General features: G+C 37.5%; 3 protein-coding genes across 8 annotated transcripts in view; all 3 read right to left on the bottom strand.

Annotated features, from left to right (window-relative positions):
• Window positions 1-24,817, bottom strand: part of LOC125777744 (uncharacterized) — a 380,915-nt gene that overhangs the window by 172,583 nt on the left and 183,515 nt on the right. The gene's annotated exons all lie outside the window — the stretch shown is intronic.
• LOC125775491 (uncharacterized) lies at window positions 1,086-4,832 on the bottom strand. Of its 5 annotated transcripts, none has more exons than XM_049446153.1 (7): window positions 4,471-4,737; window positions 2,784-2,893; window positions 2,651-2,722; window positions 2,499-2,552; window positions 2,262-2,443; window positions 1,822-1,972; window positions 1,086-1,749 (listed from the first exon to the last, which is right to left on the bottom strand). In XM_049446153.1, exons 2-7 carry the CDS (start codon window positions 2,818-2,820, stop codon window positions 1,628-1,630), a joined length of 618 nt encoding a protein of 205 aa, XP_049302110.1. In that variant the 5' UTR covers window positions 2,821-2,893; window positions 4,471-4,737; the 3' UTR covers window positions 1,086-1,627. The 5 variants fall into 5 exon arrangements, with proteins under 5 accessions (XP_049302110.1, XP_049302112.1, XP_049302109.1 ...); XM_049446155.1 differs by having other exon boundaries at window positions 2,790-2,893; window positions 4,471-4,736; XM_049446152.1 differs by having other exon boundaries at window positions 2,788-2,855; window positions 4,497-4,736.
• On the bottom strand, window positions 9,959-18,652 carry LOC125775373 (uncharacterized). Of its 2 annotated transcripts, none has more exons than XM_049445903.1 (2): window positions 17,516-18,652; window positions 9,959-14,413 (listed from the first exon to the last, which is right to left on the bottom strand). In XM_049445903.1, exon 2 carries the CDS (start codon window positions 13,538-13,540, stop codon window positions 12,350-12,352), a length of 1,191 nt encoding a protein of 396 aa, XP_049301860.1. In that variant the 5' UTR covers window positions 13,541-14,413; window positions 17,516-18,652; the 3' UTR covers window positions 9,959-12,349. The 2 variants fall into 2 exon arrangements, with proteins under 2 accessions (XP_049301860.1, XP_049301861.1); XM_049445904.1 differs by having other exon boundaries at window positions 17,516-18,017.

Genomic DNA, 24,817 nt, shown 5'->3' with positions numbered 1-24,817 from the left:
AGGAGCATTTCTATAACATGTTGAGGATTACAAACCAATTCACGAGTGAAAGTTATAATAAAATTTATCATATAAAAAATTCAGTTAGATGATGTAGAAGGTGCTTTCCAAAGTAAACAGGACTTAAAAATAACAGAACAAATGGTTTTTTTCAGCAAAATCAATACATTTTATTCAAAATAGTCTCATTCTGCTTCAATACAGGTTTTTTGCATGGTCCAAAAGCATGTCGGACGAGTGTTTTAGCTCATTGGCCGGTATGGCCGCCAGTATGCCGGTGCACGTTTACGTCGGCATAACGTTTTCCTTTCATGGGCAAAAACCTTTTTCCGAAAAGGAAGAAGTCGCACGGTGCAATATCACGTGAATACGGGGAGTGGATAATGGTTAAAATGTGATTTGTGCGGAACAAACCGTGCACACACCTTTCGTAAGCCCAAATGTTCGGTCAAAATGTGATAAATCAATGTTTTGGAGATGTTCAATTCCATTTCCATGAATTTTAATGATGATTTCGGTTGATTTTTGATGAATTCACGCACAGTTTCGATGGAATTTCCGGTGATCACGGATTTTGATTGGCCCACATGTTGATCGTCATTTATGTCCTCACGATCACTTTGAAAACGTTGAAACCACTCGTGCACTCTGCTACGGAATAGGCAATCATCGCCATAAACTTGTTTCATCAATTGAAACATTTCCGTAAAAGTTTTACCAATTTTGAAACAAAATTTAATGTTGGCTCTTTGTTCGAAGCTCATTTTCGCATCGATAACACAAACATACTGACAGTAATGCAGGAAGGAATTCTATGCGAAAAACTACCCTGCAGAAAATTCGACTAGTTCAGAACTAGCATAGAACTAGACCTTTTGATGACAGTACTAGTTCTAGCTCAATACCCAAGCAATGCTTTCAACTGTCCACTTTTACACGGTGTTTTCATTGGCGGTGGCAATTGCCGCCCAGTGCATTACTTTGCCACTCGCCTTTAACTGGTTCCGTCGTGGACAGTCCTAAGGTAACTCCGTCATGCTTAGTTCTACTCCAAAAAAAGCCACAAAATTTAAATTAAAAACTCATTTTATCAATTCAAAACATGTATATATCTATTTTTATTTTTGAAACATAAAAGTTAATTCTCCTCAAAGCACAAATTTAATGTTTTCTTTCCGATATATTTCTTGTTTTGAAATATATGGACACACATAAAATTAACAAAATACACACTTATAATATGGAATATTAACATAAAAATTCAGTTCTCTTTCAACTTTCATACTAAAAAATATTGTATTAGCATATAATATAAAAACTCAGTTTTTCATGTCAATTCATATCTATATAGAAAAATTTTTGCTATTGTTGAATTCAATGCACATATAAAGGTACATACGGGCATGTGCTGCAAATCGTTTTCGCATGAAACTGTCACCGAAACAATACGACAAATACGTGTTTGTGTGACACTTTCATGCGAAAACGATTTGCAGCACATGCCTGATATATATGTATGTATAAAATATTAAGGCAACTTATGGGTCAATTTAAGAAAGTAATAAAATTTAAAATCAAAGAAAGTAATAAAGTTTAAAATCAAAGAAAGTGTGAAGAAAACAAAAAGTTAAGTAGGGGTGGTGGCTTTTGATGCAGATATGGTTTTAAAAATGCGCTTTTTCTGCATTCGGATGGCCTTGCGTAGGTTGTCCTCTGCATTTTCGACCTTCGGGAGTTGAGAAACTGAATCTATTTTACGGAAGAAACATGTATGTATGTACATAAGTATACGGTGCTTCATTATTGAAACTTGCGACTTACCCAGAAGAGCAGCATATAGTTTCTCGTAGGTTTTGAGTCTTTTCTTGCCGTGCGTCCCGTCCAAATTGTGGCTGAGGACAACTGAATCGTCAAATATATTCTTCAAATTTAGGGTGGCACTTTGCTGCAGCAGTCTCTTTATGGTGGACATCTGTAAAATAAATAAATAAATTTTATTATGAGTTAGATGTATACAATTTAATTCACTACTGCTGCTTAACTAGTACTAGAGTTTAACTTGTTTGATTATGTCAATATAACATTTTGCTCGCTTAAATAATAATTATGTTTCAAAATATACACATGTAGATATACAGCTAACTTTGCCGTTGTGCATCTAACTATATAAGTTCCAAAAAATATCATATTGAATTTTACTCCTATTATATTGTGGATAGCTGTATATATGACCGGGAAATATATACGACTTTCACACTTACGTAAATCTCCCGATTCTCCGGCAATATTTTTTCCTCTATCGCTTTTAGACTTTCTTCACTTGAAAGTTGGAAAAGCTCTGCGATTGGCGCTCCCAATGACTCCTGGCGAATTAGCTTTTGCGTGACGATTTTCTGTTCCGCCAGCGCAGTCATTACAGCTTTATTATGGGCAAGTTGAGTTTCTGAAATTAATAATGATTTGTTATATAATCTTGTGGAATATAAAGCGCTTCTTACGTTCCATTTGATCCAACTTTTTACAGACAAATGATTTTAACTTCCCGATATTCTCTAAAATGAGATATACATACGTATGCTTAATGTTATTTCTTACATACTTCTGATATGTACAATGTACATTGTACATATACATATGTAGTTATAACTACCTTTAAAAGCGAGAAATTGCTCATTTACAACGCTGCGGTTACAGTTAGAGCTGGAACTTCTGGGATCACCGTCTATAATAAAAAATACAGAATGTTTGTTAATAACATAATTATTGACAGTAGTGGTATGTACTTTCACTGTGGTTGAATATTTTCAGCCCATCTCTCATTCATTTTTAATTTTTTAAAAGACATTTGGTATATTCTGAACGCGTTTAAATACATCTTTTTGTGCATACATTTCTGTGAGTGTAAAATTAAAGTGTTAATGTTATATTTATTTGTATTATTTAAAATTTATTATTACAAACATCCATGCAAAATTGGAATCATGAGTAAGCGGCCTTTATGAGGTAAACCTAACAATTTGCATTCTATTTCGTCTACAGAAAACGAAATTTCTTCTTCTATTGGAGTTAAATCTACTAAACATATTCCTATAGTTGTTGAATCTAGAGGTTCAGTGAAAAAAGTTTCTAAATTTATAAACTTCTTTCCTACGACTTTTCTGCTAAGTGAAGCAGGTGATGAACATTGTATGTCACGCTCGTTTCTCCAAAAACGACGGGGAAGTTTTGAACAAATAAATACAATAAATAAATAAATAAAAAAAGGTAGGTTTTAGGGCAATGTAATATCCTACAAGCAGAGTGGATAAGCAAAAATGGATAATATAGATCATCTGGCACATAATCCTTTAAAACTGAAATTCCTGTGTAGAGAAGAAATTGGCGAAATTCAGTTGCTTTCCAATTAAATATTTCTTCGAAACCCCTAGGTTTTCTAGCAAATTCTTTGGGAATAAACGGCTTCAAGTCCTTTAAGCTCTTTGAAATAATGTCTTTATTGCCTTTAGTCACCCTCATATTAGTTTTATCATTTAAAATTCTCAGTAAAAATTTGCGCATTACTCCTAAATCAAGAAGGTGCATGCTATCTATGTTAACTTGGCTAATCATTTTTACGCCAATTGATTCCAATGGCGTTTCTTTATTCCTATATTTTGGTAAATGATGATTTCCATATACTCTGTTAGTAAAATCGTCATCCGACACTAATTCTCCGCTGTCTACGCTATAAACAAGTGTATTCTGATTTTTTCGGCCCACTTGGGTACATATTGCACAGCCATTTGCCGATACGTGACCAGGAATACCGCAGATAAATGCTTTAGCTGGGGCATCGCACACCATGCAACAAATTTCAACATTGATGCTGTGGCCTAAAATTTCTACCCTATTTGCTATTATATCCTTCATTTCCTCTACAAATGAATATAAATAGGTTTCACGGCAGTCTGGCTTTTTGGTACCCAAGTAAATTCCAACAGGAAAAACTGAAATGTTTTTAACATTAACTACTCTAATTAACATTGGCCACAGCTGAGTGCGGGAACTTCTGTACAAGGGTAAGCCATCAATATTAATGTCTACTAAAATAGACAATGTGACAATAGAAACCCGGAGAAACATTTTTGATGATTGCACGCTGTCTATGATTTGCAAACAATGTCTCAGCACTTTGCGGCACATCCAAGTTTTCGCTACGTAAAATTAGTAACAACTCTTCAAAACTTTCCCGTGAAGGTCTATTTTTAATAAACCATTTCGCAAGTTTTTCTTTTAAACTTGGTTCTTCATTTAATTCACTTGTTTCTTCATTTAACACACTTGTTTCAATCCCAACCTCTGGCTGAATTTCTCCTGTTGCACCAATCACTTCTGATTCTGCTATTTCTACCTCGTCAAACTTTTCACCACTGAGACTGTTTAAGTAAATGTCCCTTTGTTTTTTAATTAGTCTCTTTAAATTCCGCTTACTCATTATTTTGTTTATTCTCATTCACTTTTATTCACTTTAACAACAAATCGCAAATGTAACACTTAACACACAGGGTAAACAGCTGGTTTTGCAGATGAGCGATTATCGATAATAACCTGTTGCGCCGATACATCGAACAGTCTTTTAATTGTCGTTTTCGCAACTGGTCCCAAACCTGATGCGAAATGACTAGCTCTGGAACTAAATTTTTTGGGACTGGTTCTCAATTTTACTGCAGGGTAATAATGTGACATTTATACGCTGTAATCGTGGTATTATTTGTTTTCTTTATTTTTTTCGTTCTTTTGTAAGATATCTACGCAAGGTATGTAACACTGATTATTAGTCAATAACTTCATTTCCAATCAATGAAATGTCATGAAAATCTCACTGGACAATCGATAAAGACATATAGATGGTGCCACCAGAGGGCGCTAGATTCAAAAAGTCCTGTTTACTTTGGAATTCACCTTGTATATATAATTCAAATTTACCTTATATCTATATGGTATCTATATCTATACGCAAAAAATGTAAAATATTTAAACTGAAACATATTGTAGAGTTACAAATATAATTAAGTATGTTCATTTGCACGCCCAAGATATCTTCGTTCGTTCGTTTGCCGGATGTCTAAAATTGTGTAAAATAAAAATCATATAATGTTCCATAATGTATAAAAGTGAACATAGTTCTAATATCCATATGTGTATAAACCCATATAGAAACAACTTAAGTGCAAACTAATTGTGCATCTATGTAGTTTCAATGTACATTTGTTCATTTCTGCATATTGTCAAAAAATTCTTGCGGTATTTTCGCTAGTTGGCGCTGAAAGCGCGTGGTTCTAGTTTTATTCGTCGCATCGGCTCATGCTATACCTTTTTGGAAAGCTCATCATGGAGCGCAAACATGGAGCAAACTAAAGGGAAAATACAGCATATTTTACAGTACTATTTCGTACTAGAGGTGGTCGAAGATGCGCCACGCTCCGGAAGGCCTGTCGTCGAAAATTGCGATAAAATCGCTAAATTGGTCGAAAGAGACCGGCATAGTAGTCATCAAACCGTTATAAACCATTTGAAGAAGCTTGGAGTCACTAAAAAGTTCGATGTATGGGTGCCACACGAATTGATTCAATAAAAATACCGCAAGACTTTTTGACAACCAATATGTTAGTATTTGCTTATAAAAATATATTACTGTATTTCAGATATAATCCAGAAGCTGGATGCTATTTAGACCCGTATTGTAAAATTAATAATAAGTAGGTGTTGATGACTCACTCACTGCCATACAAAAAGCCATAAAAGACATAGTAAGAAATGTAATTAAAAAAATAAAAGATATACTAATTTTTATATTTTTATTTTCTAGATGCCAGAAAAGGCCTAAATGCAAGAGTAACGCAAATTATCGCGCAAACAGGGGGTATGAAGGACGAGCAATATCTGGATCCCGCTTCGAAACTGCCCATGCCATCGGAAGAGTACGTGCGCTTTCTCGAAGAAAAACTAGGAAAGCGCGGTTGCTATGGTAAATAAGTGTTGACAGCGTACCGTGTCTTCCACTTGGTCATTAAAATATAAAAATGTATATGCATATGTATGAAATAAGCAAATTATTACTTTTTTTTGTGGAAAGACATTTTAATTCCAATATATAATATTATTTTAAACATAGTTCTTAAATACATTTTTAAGTTTTTAATTAAATTTAATATTTGATGATGAAATAATAATATAGAATATATATAAAATAATTTATAAAAAAAAATTATGTAAAAGGGATTTTTAGGAACCAGTTAAAAGTAACAAAAAAGTACAGTCATCGACTAGCTCTCGCGCTGACAAGTCTTATCTTTGCAATTCGAGTGTTTTCCGAGTGTTTTTTTCTACATTTTCTGTTTCTTCTTTTCCGACCTTTTATATACGTTTAATCCGTTCTTTCTTACTTTTTCTTTTACTGTTCGCGCGCAGAATCGTATTAAAAAGTGCGCATCAGTGTTTCTCTTGCAAAATGGCCCCTGGGCCTCAAATTATCGAGGCGAATCGTTTCGCTGTACTCGATATAGGACCTGGTAAAAAAAAAACGTAAAGCTGGGAAAAGTGTTTCGGTTACGGATTTTCCAGAACTCCTTCCAGAATAACGATATTGCAAAAAAATTCCTGAAAGTAAAGGAACTGCCCAACATATGTTCAATATAAGCCACTCTACACGAATCTCTTAACCAAGTAAAAGGAACGATATATGCCCCATTTATAAACAACGTTTCGGAGGAGGAGATAGTAAACGAGCGTCGTATCAGTATTTAAATTCAATAAGGTTTATTGAAGGAAAACCGCACCCCTCGGGTGTTTTGTTACTAACCTTCAACCTCTACAAGCTACCAAATAAAATTGACGTTGCCTGGTGTAAACTTTTGGTACGTCAATATAATCCTTCGCCAATGCGCTGAAAAATTGCCAACTTCTCGGTCATACAGCAAAGCGCTGTAATCGTTCCCTCATTGTGTTAATTGTTCACTCCCCCCCCCCCCCATGGCCCATCTGACTGCGAACGCATTTTTTGCATCAACTGCTACCAACAACACGCATCATCCTCTAAAGGCTGTACAAAATTCTTACAAGCAAAAGAGATAATAAAAATTAAAACAATAAACAAATGTTCAATGCGCGAAGCAATAAAAATGCATAAGGAACAAACAACATCAGCATTTCTATCCAATAACACATATGCTTCAATAGCGTCCAATTCCAACGAAAATATCGAAACAACAAACACTAACGTTGACTCTTCCAGCACTATAAACAATAACAGCATTAGTTCTCCCAGCAACATTCAAAGATCAAATTCACCAAAAATCACCAAAAATAGCACTCAATCTAAAAACATTTCTCCTTTACAGCAAACCAATATTTCCAAATCGCCCATAGTGGAACCCACTAAAGCATTAGAAAGGAACATCTCAACGACTCTACGGACAAACGGAACTAACCTCTCTCGCCGCTCCATAAATTCTGATAGTCCACCAAGACTCTTTACCTGCAATTATTTCACCACTAATAATAGCCCAACTCTTTCACTATACAAGCCATCCACTCAAATGACTTCACCATACCAAATAAGCCCACCATTCTCTCCGTCCTCTCAATCCCAATCCCTACCTTTCGAACCCCTTCCTTCCCTTCCTCAAGTACTTTCCAACACCCAATAATTAATCACATCCGAAGATGAAATTTAATACAAACGATATCTGAACATACGACTTATATACTGATAAACAAAATATTTTTTTCTCTCTGTCTTATTAATGACGCTTAAAATCATCCAGTGGAACATAAACGGGTACAACAACAATTACGAACTCTTATTACTCATAAAAGAGAAAAACCCAGACGTTATTTGCATTCAAGAAACACATATCTCAGTTACTCCCAGTAACAACATTTCCTGTCCTAGGCAATACAGCGGTTATTTTTCGAATTTACATAACATCCAAGGCAATAAGCAAGGCGTTTGCAGTTTAATAAAAAAAATCATACCACATGAAATTATCGATTTAAATTCCACACTATCAACAATAGTTCTTTAAACCAACTTAAATTTTAGCTTTACTATCATTAATACGTATATTAACGAAACTGTTTTGAAAGATTTACTTTGTGGACTGGGGACTTTAACGCGTGGAATACACTTTCGGGTTCCAGAAAATCAAACACAAGGGGTGCAATCATAGAGAATTTCTTATTGGACAACAACCTAATTCTTCTTAACAATGGCGCCCCCACACATCTTTCTACCCATTCTTCCCTAACGAACGTCGACCTTTCCCTATCCTCTCCCCAGCTATCCCCCAGAATCAGTTGGGAAGCTTCCTCTATTCTCAGAGGTAGTGACCACTTTCCTATATCGATCTCACTTCAAACAAACTTCCACTTTGAAAAATATAAGCATCTCCCAAAATTTATTATTTCACGTGCAAACTGGAATATATTTCAAAGTGAAATTTAAAAAAGTTTACCCACCACTCTAAACGACAACATCAACCAAGCCGCATCTGCATTCACAAAACTGATTCGTTCTGCAGCAAATAAGTCGATTCCTCAAACCAAACGCAAGTCTTCAAAAGTTTTTCCGATTTGGTGGAACAAAGATATTGGTCATATGCGTGACAAAAAAAAATGAATACTGGAATACTTTCAAGATATCAATGTCTCAATATAATCTGAATAATTATAAAAAAGCAAACGCCCACTTTAAAAGAGCTGTAAAGACGGCTAAAAGGAAAAGCTTTGAAGTATTCACTGCCAAAATCTCTTCTGCGTCAACTACCAAAAAGGTATGGTCAGACATTAAACTCTTAACCGGAATCCCTCACAACCGTATTAAATTCATTAATACAAATCAAAGTATTCTGACGAATTCCGCAGATATTGCGGCAACCTTCGCTAATATTTGGTCTACATATTCGCAAGATAGTAAGTTTTCTGCAGAATATATCGCAAATAAACAACATTGGATATCTGCCACCTATACACCAAAGAATCTCTCTGCATCAGCAAGAAGCCTAGAGTGAGTCTGCATAACAGAATGCCAAAGGCAAAACACCAGGCATTGATAGGGTATCCTACCCAATGCTTTCAAACTTACCATTAAATTTATTTTCTTATTGTACTTTATTATTTTTTATTGACACACTTAATAAAATTTCCATTTGAATTTTAAATAGTTTAAGTCAGCAATATAAAACATTATTTTCTTACAAACCAAATTGTATTCATATTCATAAATTACTAATAATAATTTTTCCCTTTAATTTTAAAATATTAAAGTCAGCAGAACAAAACATTGCAACAATTGTGTACTAATTAATACTTACTTCCTGTTTACCAACTTTTATTGTTTTTTTTATTGTTTTATTTTTTTTTGCTGTATTTTTCTTGACTCATCAAATTTCTTATACTTAATTACCTTCATGTAAAATTAATTTAAAAATTAAGATTAATATTGGTGTAACCTTCAAGGAGATAAGGTGTTTTATTTAACGAAGGAACATAGTAACATAACTAGTGTTCTGTAGTAACCGTCCGGTCAATGACCAGGTACCCGGGTATCCATTTCAATCTAGATGCTAATTTTTCTTAACTTCTCCTCAAAAAAAAATTTATGGCCGCTTGGATCCCCAAAATTAAAGTTATTTGACAACCATTTTTCGTCAAAATTTTTTAGAATCAATTATTCAATAAAAGTTATTAACTATCAAACTTGATTCCCCCTCCGTTCAATAACCAGGTACCCGGGTACCCGCTGAGATATATATACATATATATATATATGTATAAATGACGGGTTTACACACACTTAAGGAATTATTTATCAAAGTATTCAGATAATTATATTTTTAAATTAATTGTTGGAGCAAGAAGCGTTTTTCTTGCTTTATTTTATTATTTTAAAAATGCGGGGGTGTAAAACAAATTAAAGTCAGTGTGCTCTTGTTCACGGTTTATTAGCGAGTGATTTATTTGTTAAGTTGTTCATATGTATATACATAATTACACTTTAGAAGATTTGAGCATTAACATAAGTAAAGAAAATTATGAGTACAATATGTATATGTATACATGTGTGTATAAATGTAAGCAACGTAAATTGAGTTATTGACAAGCAATGAGATAAAAAGAGATTTATAACAATAATGTATTATTTATGTATATCCGAAGCACGGGTCACTGTTATTAGGGTGACCCAACATCCCGGCCCCCGTTGAAGGAACTATCTTTCAAGAAATCGGAAGAATGGCTAATTTATGTATTGGCCTACAAAGAGTTCCATTAGCAGTTCGGAGATTCACCACTCGAACATGGCCATCTCGCCCAAGCACGTTTGATTCGACCCGACCTAATCTCCAACGTTGCGGTGGCAGATTGTCATCATGTGTGATCACTAAAGCACCGTTAGTGAGATCAGGTGAAGGTGTTGTCCACTTTACACGGGCTCGTAGTTCGTTTATAAAGTCCACAGACCAGCGACGCCAAAAACTTTGCTGTATGGCAGTGATTGTGTTGTAGCGATCAAGGTGTGAAACGGTCTTCAGCTCCAGTGAGCGCTCAGGCAAGCCACGCAAAGAATCACCCACCAAAAAATGACCAGGTGTCAGTGCACCAAAGTCATTAGGATCTGATGACATTGATGACAGCGGACGTGAGTTAAGAATGTCTTCCACTTCTACAGCAACGGTGTTTAACTCTTTGAATGTCAATTTAGTGTTTGCCAATGTGCGATTTAATAACCCCTTCGCGCTCTTTACCGCAGCTTCCCAGAGGCCGCCGAAGTGAGGTGCCCTGGGTGGAATAAAATGGAAATTAATAAAATCAGAGGAACAATGTTTATAGATTTCATTTAACGTTTCAGTCTTGAATAAGAACTGTTTGAGGTCCTTTAGCTGGTTTGATGCACCCACAAAATTGGTAGCATTGTCGCAAAAGATATCACATGGCATTTTACGTAGACCACTCATTCGCTTCAATGCATTTAGAAATACGTTTGTTGATAGGTCGGAGACCACCTCGATGTGCACAGCTTTAGTTACGAGGCACACGAATACAGCTAAATATGACTTGGTGGGTGGTTTTCCTCGAATTCGAAGATATGTGTTTATTGGCCCATAAAAGTCGATTCCGCAACGTTCAAATGGGCGTGCAGGTGTAATACGTGTAACTGGTGGTGGTCCCATTACCTGTTAACAGCACTGGCTTGTAACGAACACAATGCACACAGGAACGGACGATGCGACGAGCAACATCTGTAGCGTTGACAATCCAAAATTCTAATCTGATGAAGGCGACTAATGCCTTTGGGCCTTCGTGAAAATTTCGTAAATGTAGGTGTCGAACGTACTTTAGTACAAATTGAGAATCGCTGGGTAGTAGAATCGGATGTTTCTGCGAGTTGGGTAAATCTGCATAATCTAGACGTCCACCAACTTTTATGAGTTCAAAACCGGTTACGTTGTCCAAGAATGGTGTAAGAAATTTCAAGTTACTTTTTAGAGCTTGGTTTTTTCGAAGCAATTGAATATCGTTTGAAAAATGTTGTTGCTGAATATTGAAGATAATGCAATATGATGCGCGTCGTAGTTCGTCAGGAGATGGAGAAATGGTGTTTGTCGTAGGATTTCGTCTGCATTTATCACTGAACCGAGAGCCAGGCGATGAGACGCAGACAATGGATATACGAGCTTATGCCATCAATGACATCGATCAAGTAATTTACCTCCTTAACTACAGCAAATGTCTTCTTGCGTATCTCTTTGTTCACAATATCCATATCAAGCTCAATATTGCCTGTGTGCCTTGGCCATTTCACAGCGTTTTCTTGCAAAAAGCGAGGACCAGAAAACTATTTCGAAGATTTGAGCTCAGCAGCAGGGCAGCCTCGAGATACTAGGTCGGCTGGATTCTGTTTGGAAGGCACATACCTCCATTGTTCACCTTCAGTTAATTCCTGTATGTCAGATACCCTGTTGCCCACGAATGTTAAAAGCGTAACGGAGTGTTGTTTTACCCAATGTAGAACTAGTTGCGAGTCAGTCCAAAAGAAAGTAGTTATGCGAACAGTAGAGAATATGTTCTTTATCTTAGCATACTGGCAAGCGAGAAGGTGGGCACCGCAAAGTTCGAGTTTTGGGAGAGACTGTTTTTTTACTGGTGCGACCCTTGATTTCGAAGTGAGTAAATGTACAGCAACCTTTCCGTCGGAGTCTTCTATGCGTATGTAAATCGCCGATCCGTATACCCGAATTGATGCGTCGCCAAATCCATGTAACTGTATGTCACGAGTATTTGGTAGCAGACAATAACGAGGCAGGCTGAGTCATGAAAGCGAGTTAAGAGATGCTAAACAACAATTCCAGGCTTGGTGTATATGTTGGGGAACCGACTCGTCCCAATCTAATTTTAGTAGCCACAATTCCTGCATGATTATTTTGGAGGTTATCACGAGTGGTGAGAGCACTCCAAGTGGATCGAACAGCAATGACGCGATAGACAGTATTGTGCGTTTTGTGACAGACTTGTGAACTTGCTTTGGTGTGAATGAAAACAAAAACGTGTTGTTGCGTTTATTCCAAGTCACCCCAAGTGCACTTGATGTAAAATCGTCGGTAATGCTTAGCTCTTTCATAGTTTGGATTTCCATGAAATCTGAGTGATTGGAATGCCATTTGGAAAGAGGAAACTGTCCACGCCGAAGTATCTCAATAACTTCTTCCTTTAATTTGTGTAAGGCATCTGTGTCGTCCGCACCACATAGAAAATCATCAACATCGAAAGATGTCTTTACAGCCGCAGCGCCAATTGGAAATTCTGCCATATGCTTATCTGCTAAGTAATGAAGGCTTCGCACTGCGAGATATGGAGCTGAGGCGGTACCATATGTCACAGTGTTGAGCTGGTATGTGAGAAGATCTGCGTCTGCAAAAGCTCGCCAAAGAATGTAATGAAATTTACGATCGTTTTTATTTAAAGATACTTGCCTGTACATTTTAGTGACATCTGCGGTGATAGCGTAACGATACAAACGGAAGCGCAGTACCAACATGTACAGCTCTGTTTGGATGGTTGGTCCAACTAAAAGTAAATCATTTAGCGATGTTTGTGTCGTAGTTTGGCAAGAGGCGTCGAACACTACTCGTAACTTTGTTGATGCGCTTGTAGGTTTCAGTACGCAGTGATGTGGTATGTAATAGTGCGGTTCATCTAATTTCGGCGCTTCTACTGCAGACATGTGACCAAGACGTTCGTATTCTTCCATGAATGACACGTACTGGAAATAAGTGACTGGCGACTGCGAAAGACGGCGTTCGTTTGCTAGGAATCGGCAACGAGCGATGTCGAATGAGGCTCCAAGTGCAGCGGGATTGTCCTTAAATGGCAGCCTCACAATTATGCGTCCAGTAGTATCTTGCTGTGTTGTGGCTATAAAATGACGTTCACAAATCCGATGATCAGGTGAAATAGGGTTGGGTTTCCAGTCGACAGTTTCGAGCTCCCAAAGGCGTTGCATGTTTGCGTCAATAGAGTCTTCACGAAATAGCAGACATGACTTTGAAGGCGTATAGTGCTTCGACTGGTATCTTCCAGAAACCACCCAGCCAAATAATGTTTTTTGCAATGTAGGTAAATTTTGGCCAAGCTTTATTTGACCAACAGCAAGAAAAAAATGCCTCTGTTCCAAGTAACAGATCGATGCGTCGAGGTTTGAAGAAGGTTTCGTCAGCCAAAGTTGTGTTGGCTGGCAAGTTCCAATTTAATGTGTCAATTTCAGCGTCAGGTTGGTATGCAATATGGGGTGTGATACCAAACTGGAGCGAAAGTTTAAATGCTGATGTTCGTGGCTTAATAGTTGTGGTGGTTCGAGCTTTAAGATTGGTAACTGAATCACCTATACTGCGAATGCCAATGTGATACCTTTCTCGACGAAGGTGAAGCCTTTGTGCGAATTCATCTGTCATGGAATTCACTTGAGAACATGAGTCGAGAAGAGCTCTTCCAAGCTTGTAGGTACCCATGGAATCTTTAACTAAAACTAAAGCTGTTGCTTGAATGACCTGCCCGTGATCCGACGTCTTCATATGCGAATATTTGGCTGCTAGTTGGTTGTATGCATGAGGCTTGGTTGAATATGATGATGATGGTTGAAACGATTACGATAAAGGAAGAGATGTTGGACTTGCAAGTGTAGGCAGAGTCGCGTTGTCATGATGCAAGATGATGCGTTCTGTTACAGGAGCGGCAGCGATGCTTCGAGACGCACTGAGCTACTCTGTGACCATTACTCAGACAATTGATACAGAGGTCATATTTCTTGGCGGCATCGTAGCGTTGATTCGTGTTCATGTCCTTGAATTGAGAACACCCAATAATTTTGTGTTTATCGCTAGAGCAAAGAACACAAGAAGGCTTAGTGATAACGAATGATGAGTTTTGTCCACGCGTAGTAATCCAAATTGGTTTGGTGGACTCGAACTTATGGTGTGACGAGGAGTCGGATGAATGCAAAAACTGACAATGGCGTTCTAAGACTTGGGTGAATTTTTCCAAGTTGGAAGCGATTTGTAGTCTAGCGATTCATTCCATTTGTTGCGAGTTTGCTGATCACATTTTCCAATAACAATGTAAATCAGCATTGCTTGTGCGATATTGGAGCTAGTGCACAATGATTCTAACGAACTAAATATGGCTGATGCCTTGTCAATCAAACTACGCAATTGTTGATAGTTTGATTTATCTGCTGTTTGCAGTGTGAATAAGGAGGCAATTCCTTCCAAAAAAAAACAGAGTGGGATTATCGAAGCGTTCCCTGAGTCTGTCTAAAGCTTTCGGATAGTTTTCGCTGGTGACCTGGAAGGCTCTTACGGTTTCCAGGGCTGAACCTTTAAGACACGACAACAAATAATTAAATCGTTCTATATTTGAAAGTCTAGGCTCCCGAGCGACAAGTTGAGTAAAAGATGCAATAAAGTTTTTATATTCTGCGTAATTCCCGCTAAATGTAGGCAACGATAACCTTGGCAAGAATGATGGCATGGAAACAGGAATTGGAGCTGTTGTCTCGGGGTAATTAATTGTAACATTTCCTTCGTCCCCAAGTTGTGCTTTAATGCAAAGTTGGGCTGTGACATAGCTATCCTCTAAATCTGCGCGACCTGTGTCTGATGGATCCAAATCTTCAATGTCAGCTTGGACTGAGAGTGCTTGCTTAAAGTATGACTCTAGAATTCCCAGTCGGCACTGTAACTCCGCATGTGAAGGCTTTTCATCAAAGTCTTTTCATCCCTCAACTATAGATTTAATGCGCGATATATTGCGTTTTATATTAGCGCGTTTGCGTTTGGAGTGTTCAAAAGACATTTTTACGTTTATTTTTGGACACTCTTAATGTAATCGAAGAGAATAACTACCAGCGGTCAATAATAACGACAGCAAAAAACGAAGTTATATACAGATCACTAACAATGCGTAGTCTCACTAAACAATGTCTCACTAACGTTTAGTGCAGGCAGCTTATGCAAAAAAATGTAGAGAAAGCATATAACTAATAAAGCGCGATAATAACTGCTGCTAGCAGCAGAGCTCTCAGAATAGATGCATTGACAGAATAGCGGCGACGGTGCAGCGGCTAAGCGGGCGACGCTTTAAAGTGCCGGCAGAGCTATGAACGGTCAGCTGAGCAGTGCAGAAGGCGATGACTTATGTTGAGTAAGCGATGATCTGCTAACAAAGGCAGCGAATGTAACTCCGTTAACCTGCGTACTGCGAAATGTGCAATAAGTGGAAAAAGATGGAAAGGTGGCACAAAAAAATACTGCGCGCTAATAACCCTGGATGTGAAGAATGCGTTCAACTCCGCAAAATGGGCAAATATAATAACAGCTCTGCACGATATACATGCTCCTCATTATCTGATAAATATCATAATGAGTTACTTTCAAAATAGCAGATTGCTATTCGAGACGGACGAGGGCACTCAGAGCTACACTATCTCCAGTGGAGTACCGCAAGGCTCGGTTTTAGGCCCGCTGCTATGGAACCTGATGTACGACGGGGTGTTAAGAATACCGCAACCAAAAAATGTGAAAACAATCGCATATGCGGATGACCTCATAGTGGTAGCTGTAGCCAAACATCTGGATGACCTCCGGGTCAAATGCAATGATAGCATAAATGGCTTGCGCCGATGGTTTACTACCATGAGTCTAGAGCTGGCTGAGCAGAAAACAGAAGTCTTGCTCATAAGCTCTAGGAAAATTGAAGAGAACATATCGTTAACCATAGGAGAATGTGAGATTACTTCACAGCCGCAGCTGAAGTATCTTGGGGTAATAGTGGACTCCAGGCTCAAGTTCAAGGAACACTTGGAGAATGCGACACGTAAAGCGAATAAAATATATAATGCGTTATCTAGAATGATGGCTAATAAAGGCTGTGTGCGTTCCAGCCGACGATGTTTAATAGCTAAGGCAATAAGTTCAGTGATCCTGTATGCGGCTCCAATATGGATACAGGCGCTAGAAACAAAATCATATGCTAGACAAATTAACACAGTGCATAGGCTTTCAGCAATACGAGTCATAAGTGCTTTCCGAACTATTTCAAGTGACGCCGCCGAGGTATTAGCCAGTATGGCACCGATTGACATCCAGGGAGACGAATTCGCGCGAATATATAATTTATCAGACACGTCTACCACAGCAAAAAGAGAAGAGAGAAATAAAAGCATTGCAATGTGGCAGCAGCGGTGGCAAACTTCATGCAAAGGACGGTGGACCTACCGACTGATTTCGGACATACACTCGTGGATAGGTAGACAACATGGGGATCTGGATTTCCATCTTACCCAAATACTCAGTGGACATGGTTGCTTCAGAAGCTACCTTTTCAAATATAGTCATGACTTTAGTCCATACTGTCCGACGTGTTCAGAGTGTAGAGAAGACTCTGAACACGTGTTCTTTTATTGCCCTCGGTTTTCAAGAATAAGGGAAAAGCTGAAAACCACCCTTGGAGGTAGTATCACGGTGGAAAATTTGACAGCACTTATGTGCGAGTCCTCTGTAAAGTGGAAAGCTGTCAGTGAAGCGGCAAATCAAATTATGACAAAATTGAGACAATTAGAACAGATTAGGCGTCAGTCAGTCCGTGCAATAGAGGAGACTTAAACGTCTTCTTCTCTCCCATGAAGTAATACTTTGTCCAGTGGTCCCGTGGGAGAGATATAAGGTGGGAGTAGGTTAGGTTTAGCGGATTAAAGTCCCGCACTCCGGCTTTCGATGCTTCCTCCTACTTTAAAAAAAAAAAAAAAAAAAAAAAAAAAAAAAAAAAAAAAACGTTAACCAAAATGTTCCAAACACGGGAAGTAGCGAATTATGTATGCAAGTAAATGGATAAACGTATGTATGATGATAAGTAATTTGTTTTTATACATACGCTTTCCAATAAGCGGTAATTTCAGCAACTGTAGAAATTCATAAAATCTCACCAGACAAATCATCCGATCGCAAACCAGTTATGTGAAAATAAATGGAAATCAGTCCAGGAACCCACCAATAACTTTATGTACTTTATGTTCTGAATACTGCACTAAACTATTTGTTCGATGTGCAGTATTTTTCATTGCAATTGATGCCACTATTTTTCAGGAACCACAGTTAGTTTTTTCAAAGTTTTTCACACTTTGCACAAAAAAGTAAACTTATTTTACACTGCCCCACGTTGGGCGCTAAAATGTTGGAGCAAGAAGCGTTTTTCTTGCTTTATTTTATTATTTTAAAAATACGGGGGTGTAAAACAAATTTAAGTGCAGTGTGCTCTTGTTCACGGTTTATTAGCGAGTGATATTTGTTAAGTTGTTAATATGTATATACATAATTACACTTTAGAAGATTTGAGCATTAACATAAGTAAAGAAAATTATGAGTACAATATGTATATGTATACATGTGTGTATAAATGTAAGCAACGTAAATTGAGTTATTGACAAGCAATGAGATAAAAAGAGATTTATAACAATAATGTATTATTCAAGGCCGTATCTAGGGGGGGGGGGATGGCCGGGATCAATCCCCCCCCGAAATTAATGCGATTAAATTTTTTTTTATAATGTAAATATGCTTAATTGTATTTTTTAGAAGCATAGAAATCATGTAAAAAGTTAGTCTCAATTATTATTTGTATCTACTATGTATGTATATGCTTTACTACTGAACTAACGACAATCTTTATAGATAGGTACGCATATATTTTGTGGCACGCTTGCTTTATCGTTTTTATTTTTATGAAATTTTAATGTACGGTACTTTTTTTGCTTGTGGACAACGCTGTACTAGACAAATTGAACGCTCTAATGGGGACGCATATTTTGTTTTGTTTCATTTTCGCTTGCAACTTTGGTAAGCCGTAGTTCAGACACGGCAACTTTGTTGCTCATTTTCGGCAATTCCTCTTTTGGAATTGCCCATCGCGTTCATACACAGCAACTCCATCCCATGTATTTGTTTTTGTAGGCTGTGAAGCAAGAGTACTAAAATACTAAGAAGAATGAAGTGCTGAACACAATACGACGATAGACGACAAACGACATCTGTCAAATATTAAAATACACACGTTCCTATGGACTGTTATTTTGACGACGACACGACTACAACGACAGTTGTCGTTCTCGCTAACTTCAATATTCTCCTATATTTGCCAACGACAGTAGGACGACAGTAGAGTTGACAGTAGAATGGAAGATAGAGAGATGAGAAAGAGTGGATGCCACTAATATGTAAAATGTAAAATTATTCACAGCTCTAACAAACTTGACGTTATTTTATAAATAAAAGCATAAAATAGCTCTATTATAGCTCTATTTTACCATTAAAACAAATTAGTTTACCTATTTACTTATTTTTTGCATAAACAATTTCACTTTGAACAAAATATTAAAATTTCATTGAAGTGCAAGGTATTAGTATGGCCACAACGAAATTGTGTACATGCAAAATGGACAACTGCGTTGTCTTGTCTACATGCCGGCCATTGTTATGTTGCTGCATTCTTACGAATGTTCATGTAGTAAGATGCACAACGCCATTTTCAGTTCACTGTCGTTCTGTCGTGTCGTGTCGTAAGCATTGTAAACAGCATATGAGAACACAAAGCGAATTGCCCGAGCACGAGCAACTCGGTGCCCTTCCCCTTTCCTCGTCGCTCTCTCTCCCACAAAGTACGAATTGCCGCAACAAAAGTTGCATGCAAGTTTGTTTTGCCATTTCCTTCTTTGTAAATTTTAATAACGGTTCTTATTTCGCGCATATGATCACATATTTAATCAATTTTGTCACTTTTGAAGTGCGTTTAACAGTGGCAAGTTCGTTATAGTTAATTTGGTTAATAATATTGTTAAGTTTGCTTGAATAAATAAAAAGTTTAAGTTTATTTTATTGATTAGGTAAGTAAAGTGCAATGTTATGTTGGTAGAAAGAAGTTGTGTTGTATTCGTAGGTATACTAAATTTTTTTTAAATAGTTTTGTGATGTCGAAGCGTTCAAGCAACAACACACTTTTCAAATACTTGGAAAAAAAACAAAAAAATGATGATAGTGCTAAGGAACCAGAACCAGATCAGTGTTCATCAGTGTCTACTGATAGCTCAACTCCTATTATTCATGTCGCCGCCACTACCAGTTCTTCTGGAGACGAAACTACGTTTAACCCGCTTGACAAATTGGATTTAGGATCTTATGCTAATTCAAAACAAAAAATTGATGATGAACTAAAATATGCGTTATTGAAAAAATCCTGGGTACCAGAGAAATCTTACAAATTCCCAATCACAGACGACAAAAGACATTTGAAATTTCAGCACAAATGGTTCGATCAATTCTCCTGGCTGGTCTATACCTTAAAAAAGCCTGAAGGTGCTTTGTGCAAGATTTGCGTTTTATTTGCAGCTGAATGTGCTGGGAAGGGTGCACACCAAAAACTGAGCTTATTGGTTGTGAAGCCATTAAACAAGTGGAAAGACGCGATCGCGGATTTTAAGCGGCATGAGCAAAGCAAGTATCATCAAGACTGCACATTATTTGCTGATAATTTTATAAGCGTATATGAAAAAAAACAAATAGACATAAGGAGTCAACTAGACATCGCGCGATCCGCTATGATTGCCAAAAATAGGAAAAAACTTGTTCCCATTGTTGAAACCATTAAGCTGTGTGGACGACAAGAATTATCATTAAGAGGAACTTGCGATTTCGGATGTATCAAATTCAATGAGTCTGAACCAGATATTAATGATGGTAATTTTCGAGCTATATTACGTATGCGTCATAAATGTGGCGATATAGATTTGAAGCAACATGATGAAACTTTGCAGTTAAATGCTACATATTATAGTCCAACTATACAAAATGAATTGATTTCTGTTTGTGGTGAAATAATTCAAAAACAACTGGTGACGGCTATTAATAATGCTAAGAGTTTTTCCTTGCTGGCTGATGAAACAACGGATATGTCACGACAGGAACAAATGTCCATCTGTGTAAGATACACCGAGCTCCACAACAATGTTTATATCGTACGAGAAGATTTTCTTACATTTGTTACTGTTGAAAGCACAACAGGAGCTTCTTTAGCTCAAACAATTCTGGAAAGTTTACACAATATGCAAATTGACTGCAATTATTTAGTTGGACAAGGCTACGATGGTGCTGCAAGCATGAAAGGCAATGTGAATGGTGTACAGGCAATAATCCAAGAAAAATATCCTGAAGCTCTCTATGTGCACTGCAGCTCTCATTCGCTAAATTCAGCTTTGTGTCACTCATGCCAAATTCAACCCATCAGAAATGCAATTGGCATTATAAAATCAATAGGGCTCTTTTTCAAATCCTCCGCCAAACGAACAAATTGTTTAACAGAATATATTAAACAAAATATGCCAGAAATAAAATGGAGAACATTAACTGCAATGTGCGAGACCCGATGGGTTGAAAACCATGATGGGCTGCTGAGGTTTAAAGAGATTTTTAAAGCGATTGTTGGTGCATTAGAAGAATTAAGTGGTAATAGCGATTGCGATACTTCATCAAAAGCATTTTCTTTTATAAGATCAATATCAACTAGAGAGTTCGTGATAAGCTTGTGCTGCCTAAATTGTATATTTGCATATCGCTTACCATTATGCAAAACTCTTCAAACAACTTCATGCGACCTAGCGGCTGCTGTACAGCACGTCGATCTCATTATAAACAATTTTAAAAATATGCGTACAAACTCAGAAACAGAGTTCGTAGATATTTTTAAAGATGCTGAGAACTTGCTTGAGTTTCTGGGTGAAACAATAGCGTTGCCTCGAATAACTGGGCGACAGCAAAACCGCGCAAACATAGTTGAAAAAGATCCAAAAAAATACTACCGAATAACCATTTTACTTCCACTTTTAGATGATTTCATTAACCAATTAAAACTAAGATTTGAAAAGCATAATGTAACAGTGACACAACTTTACAAATTGCTACCAAAAGAGTGTGTAAAGGCTGGCACAGTATTTCACGAAAACACCTTTTCATTTTATGAAAAATTTTTAAAGGACAATTAGATTAAGTCTGAATTGCAGCTTTGGCAAACAAAATGGCGCAACGAACCCGAAATAAACATGCCTAATTCAGCAATAGAATCGCTTGAAGCCTGCAATAAAGATTTATTTCCAAATGTGCATTTTCTTTTAAAAATTTTGGTAACTTTGCCAGTTACTACATGCTCTTCCGAGCGATCTTTTTCAACTATGAAGAGGTTAAAGACGTACCTAAGAAACTCAACAAGCACGGAAAGATTAAATGGTTTGGCATTGATGTCGGTTCATCGCCGTATAAATGTGCCAACAAAAGAAGTTATTGACATATTTGCTGGGAAAAAAGCTCGCCGATTAAATTTAATTTTATAAATACATATGTATATAGACATATAATATGTGTTTTTAACAATTTACAGGTGTAGATTAACATATGTATGTACATAATAAATGAAATATTTTTAGTTTTTTTATTTTATGATTTTTTAATATATTTTTAAGATGTATAAGTATGTATTATATGTAAATAATCACTGTAAAGCCTGAATAAAGATATGTACATATGTAATTTGAATTTGAAATGTTTTTTTTTTTAGTTAATCCCCCCCCCAAATGAAATCCTGGCTACGGCCTTGGTATTATTTATATCCGAAGCACGGGTCACTGTTATTAGGGTGACCCAACATTAATAATAGACGATATAGTTTACAATTTAACAATAGTTCTTATTATAAACAATAACAAAAATAGATAGCAAGAACAAAATAACTCCGTTTTTATTTATTTTAGTAATATTATTTTCTATATTTTTTACTATTTATTTATTTATATTGTTTTATTTATTATGATACAGTGATATATAAGGAGGATGGAGCCATGTGTAGAAGTTCACTCAAGTGAGGAAAGTTCTCTGATACAATTCACTTGGGAGGGGCCACACACGATTCTTTTACATATGACTCAAGCAGCTCACGACTTCCGGTCTTTGACCAAGTATCCTCTGGGTAGCCTAAGAAAATCCGTTGAAATGCGAGCTAAAGTGAGAAGGCGAAACATCCCCTGCATAGGGTTGTGCGTTGGGTTTGGGACCCGCCACGTAAAAAAAAAACACCTCCATTGAAAAAGCATAAACAGCCTCGGATGAGAGACCCCCCATTTGATGACGACCATGGCAAACGAAATAAGGACTATGAATTGAGGGCATGCACCTGGAATGTCCGGTCCCTTAATTGGGAAGGTGCCGCACATTGGGATATCTGTGGCCGAAATTTAAAAATTTCATGTTGTCTGATTTGAATGAAAATTTCACAGTTTGATACCAACTATCTATACATTATTTTCCCAAAGTATTAGGATTCTATCTGCATTAGTTTTTTGTCCAGAAATACCCAAAGTTGGTGAATGTAGAGAACATCAAAATTAGCAAAAAATTTACTCAAAAGTCAAATCATTGATACAATAAAACAACTATTGAAATTCAACTTTTTTATTATTTTTCATTTATAATATGTACCAAAGAAAAAATTTGCATCAAAATCCATTGAAAAAAATAATGCATACAAAATTTTGTGGAACAACATTATTTGGACGTCAAAATTTCAATGTTCTTCAAATTCAAAGTGGTGCATCTTTTTAGCGCTGTCTACCGCTGCCCCAAATTGCTGCCCCAAATTGCACCCCTTGAAAAAAACAATGTCAGAATATCACGAAGATGTAAAAAAGTTGCTAAAAGAGACTTGATAAAAGAGAATTTAGTTGTATGGGAGGTGGGCTCAAAAGTGGGCAGATATTATTGAAATTTAACACCAACATATATAATGTCATAAAAATGCTATGTACCAAAAATCAGTGCTGTAGGTCAAAAATTAAGTTTCACCTTATATGGGAGGTGGGCGTAACATAAAATTTTTTAAAAAATTTTTTTCATTTTATTCTTGATTGGAATCTAAAACAATGATGTACCAAATGTCATTGTCCTGCGACAACTCCTTATATTTTTAGCCGCAGTATGCACTAGCAGAAACCTATGTGTGCCGCTGCCCAGCTGGTTGATGTCCTCGTAAAAACAAAGGCTGACATCACCGCCGTTCAAGAAATGCGATGGATCGGACAAGGACAGAGACGAGTTGGTCCTTGTGACATTTACTACAGTGTCCATATAAAGGAGCGTAAGTTTGGTGTGGGATTCGTGACGGGAGAGAGACTCCGTCGCCGAGTACTATCATTCATTGCTGTGAATGAACGTCTAGTCACAATCCGCATCAAAGCGAGGTTCTTCAACATATCGCTGATTTGCGCCCACGCCCCGACGGAAGAGAAGGACGATGTGACCAAGGATGCCTTTTATGAGTGCTTGGAGCGCACTTATGAGAGATGCCCCGCCACGATGTCAAAATCGTGCTTGGCGACTTCAACGCCAGGGTGGGCAAAGAAGGTATCTTTGGCACTACGATCGGTAAATTCAGCCTCCACGAGGAAACATACCCAAATGGGTTGAGGCTAATCGACTTCGCCGGGGCCCGAAATATGGTTATCTGTAGTACTAGATTCCAGCATAAGAAGATTCATCAAGCTACCTGGCTGTCTCCGGATCGAAAAACTACCAACCAGATCGATCATGTTGTGATAGACGGAAGACTCGTCTCCAGTGTTTTAGATGTGCGCGCGCTCAGAGGTCTTAACATCGACTCGGACCACTATCTTGTTGCAGCCAAGATTCGCACCCGCCTCTGTGCAGCAAAAAACGCACGCCAACAAACACAAGGAAGGTTCGACGTCGAGAAGATGCAATCACGACAGAAAGCCGAACGATTTTCTACTTGGCTTGCACTCCTGCTCTCTGAGAGCACTCGTCAACAACTCGGTATAAGGTAACTGTGGGACGGCATTTCAAACTCCTTACGTACAGCTGCAACCAAAACCATTGGTTTTCGGAAAGTGCAAAAGAACAGCTGGTACGACGAGGAGTGCCGTGTCCCAGTGGAGAGAAAACAGACTGCCTACTTCGCACCGTTACGATCGACCACAACACGTGCGGAATGGGATAGATACCGAGAGCTGAAGAGAGAAGCGAGACGCATTTACAGACAGAAAAATAAAGAGGCCGAAGGCCGAGAAGGCGTGAGTACGAAAAGCTTGATAAGCTGACCGAGAGGGGTAATGCTCGAAAATTCTACGAAAAGATGCGGCGACTTACAGAAGGTTTCGAGACCGGAGCATATTCTT

This window comes from Bactrocera dorsalis, chromosome 1 (assembly GCF_023373825.1).
Source record: "Bactrocera dorsalis isolate Fly_Bdor chromosome 1, ASM2337382v1, whole genome shotgun sequence".
Classification (NCBI taxonomy): Eukaryota; Metazoa; Arthropoda; class Insecta; order Diptera; family Tephritidae; genus Bactrocera; species Bactrocera dorsalis.
This window is presented reverse-complemented; position numbering and strand designations above follow the sequence as displayed.

Excerpts from the sequence above, each read along its gene's own strand:
- LOC125775373 (XM_049445903.1), bottom strand. The coding sequence starts at position 13,540 with ATGCAACGCCTTTGGGAGCTCGAAACTGTCGACTGGAAACCCAACCCT.
- LOC125775491 (XM_049446151.1), bottom strand. The coding sequence starts at position 4,492 with ATGAGAATAAACAAAATAATGAGTAAGCGGAATTTAAAGAGACTAATT. Across the intron at positions 2,553-2,650 it reads GCAATTTCTCGCTTTTAAAG|AGAATATCGGGAAGTTAAAA; the intron begins GTAGTTATAACT and ends ATCTCATTTTAG. Across the intron at positions 1,750-1,821 it reads ACTATATGCTGCTCTTCTGG|ATTCAGTTTCTCAACTCCCG; the intron begins GTAAGTCGCAAG and ends TCCGTAAAATAG.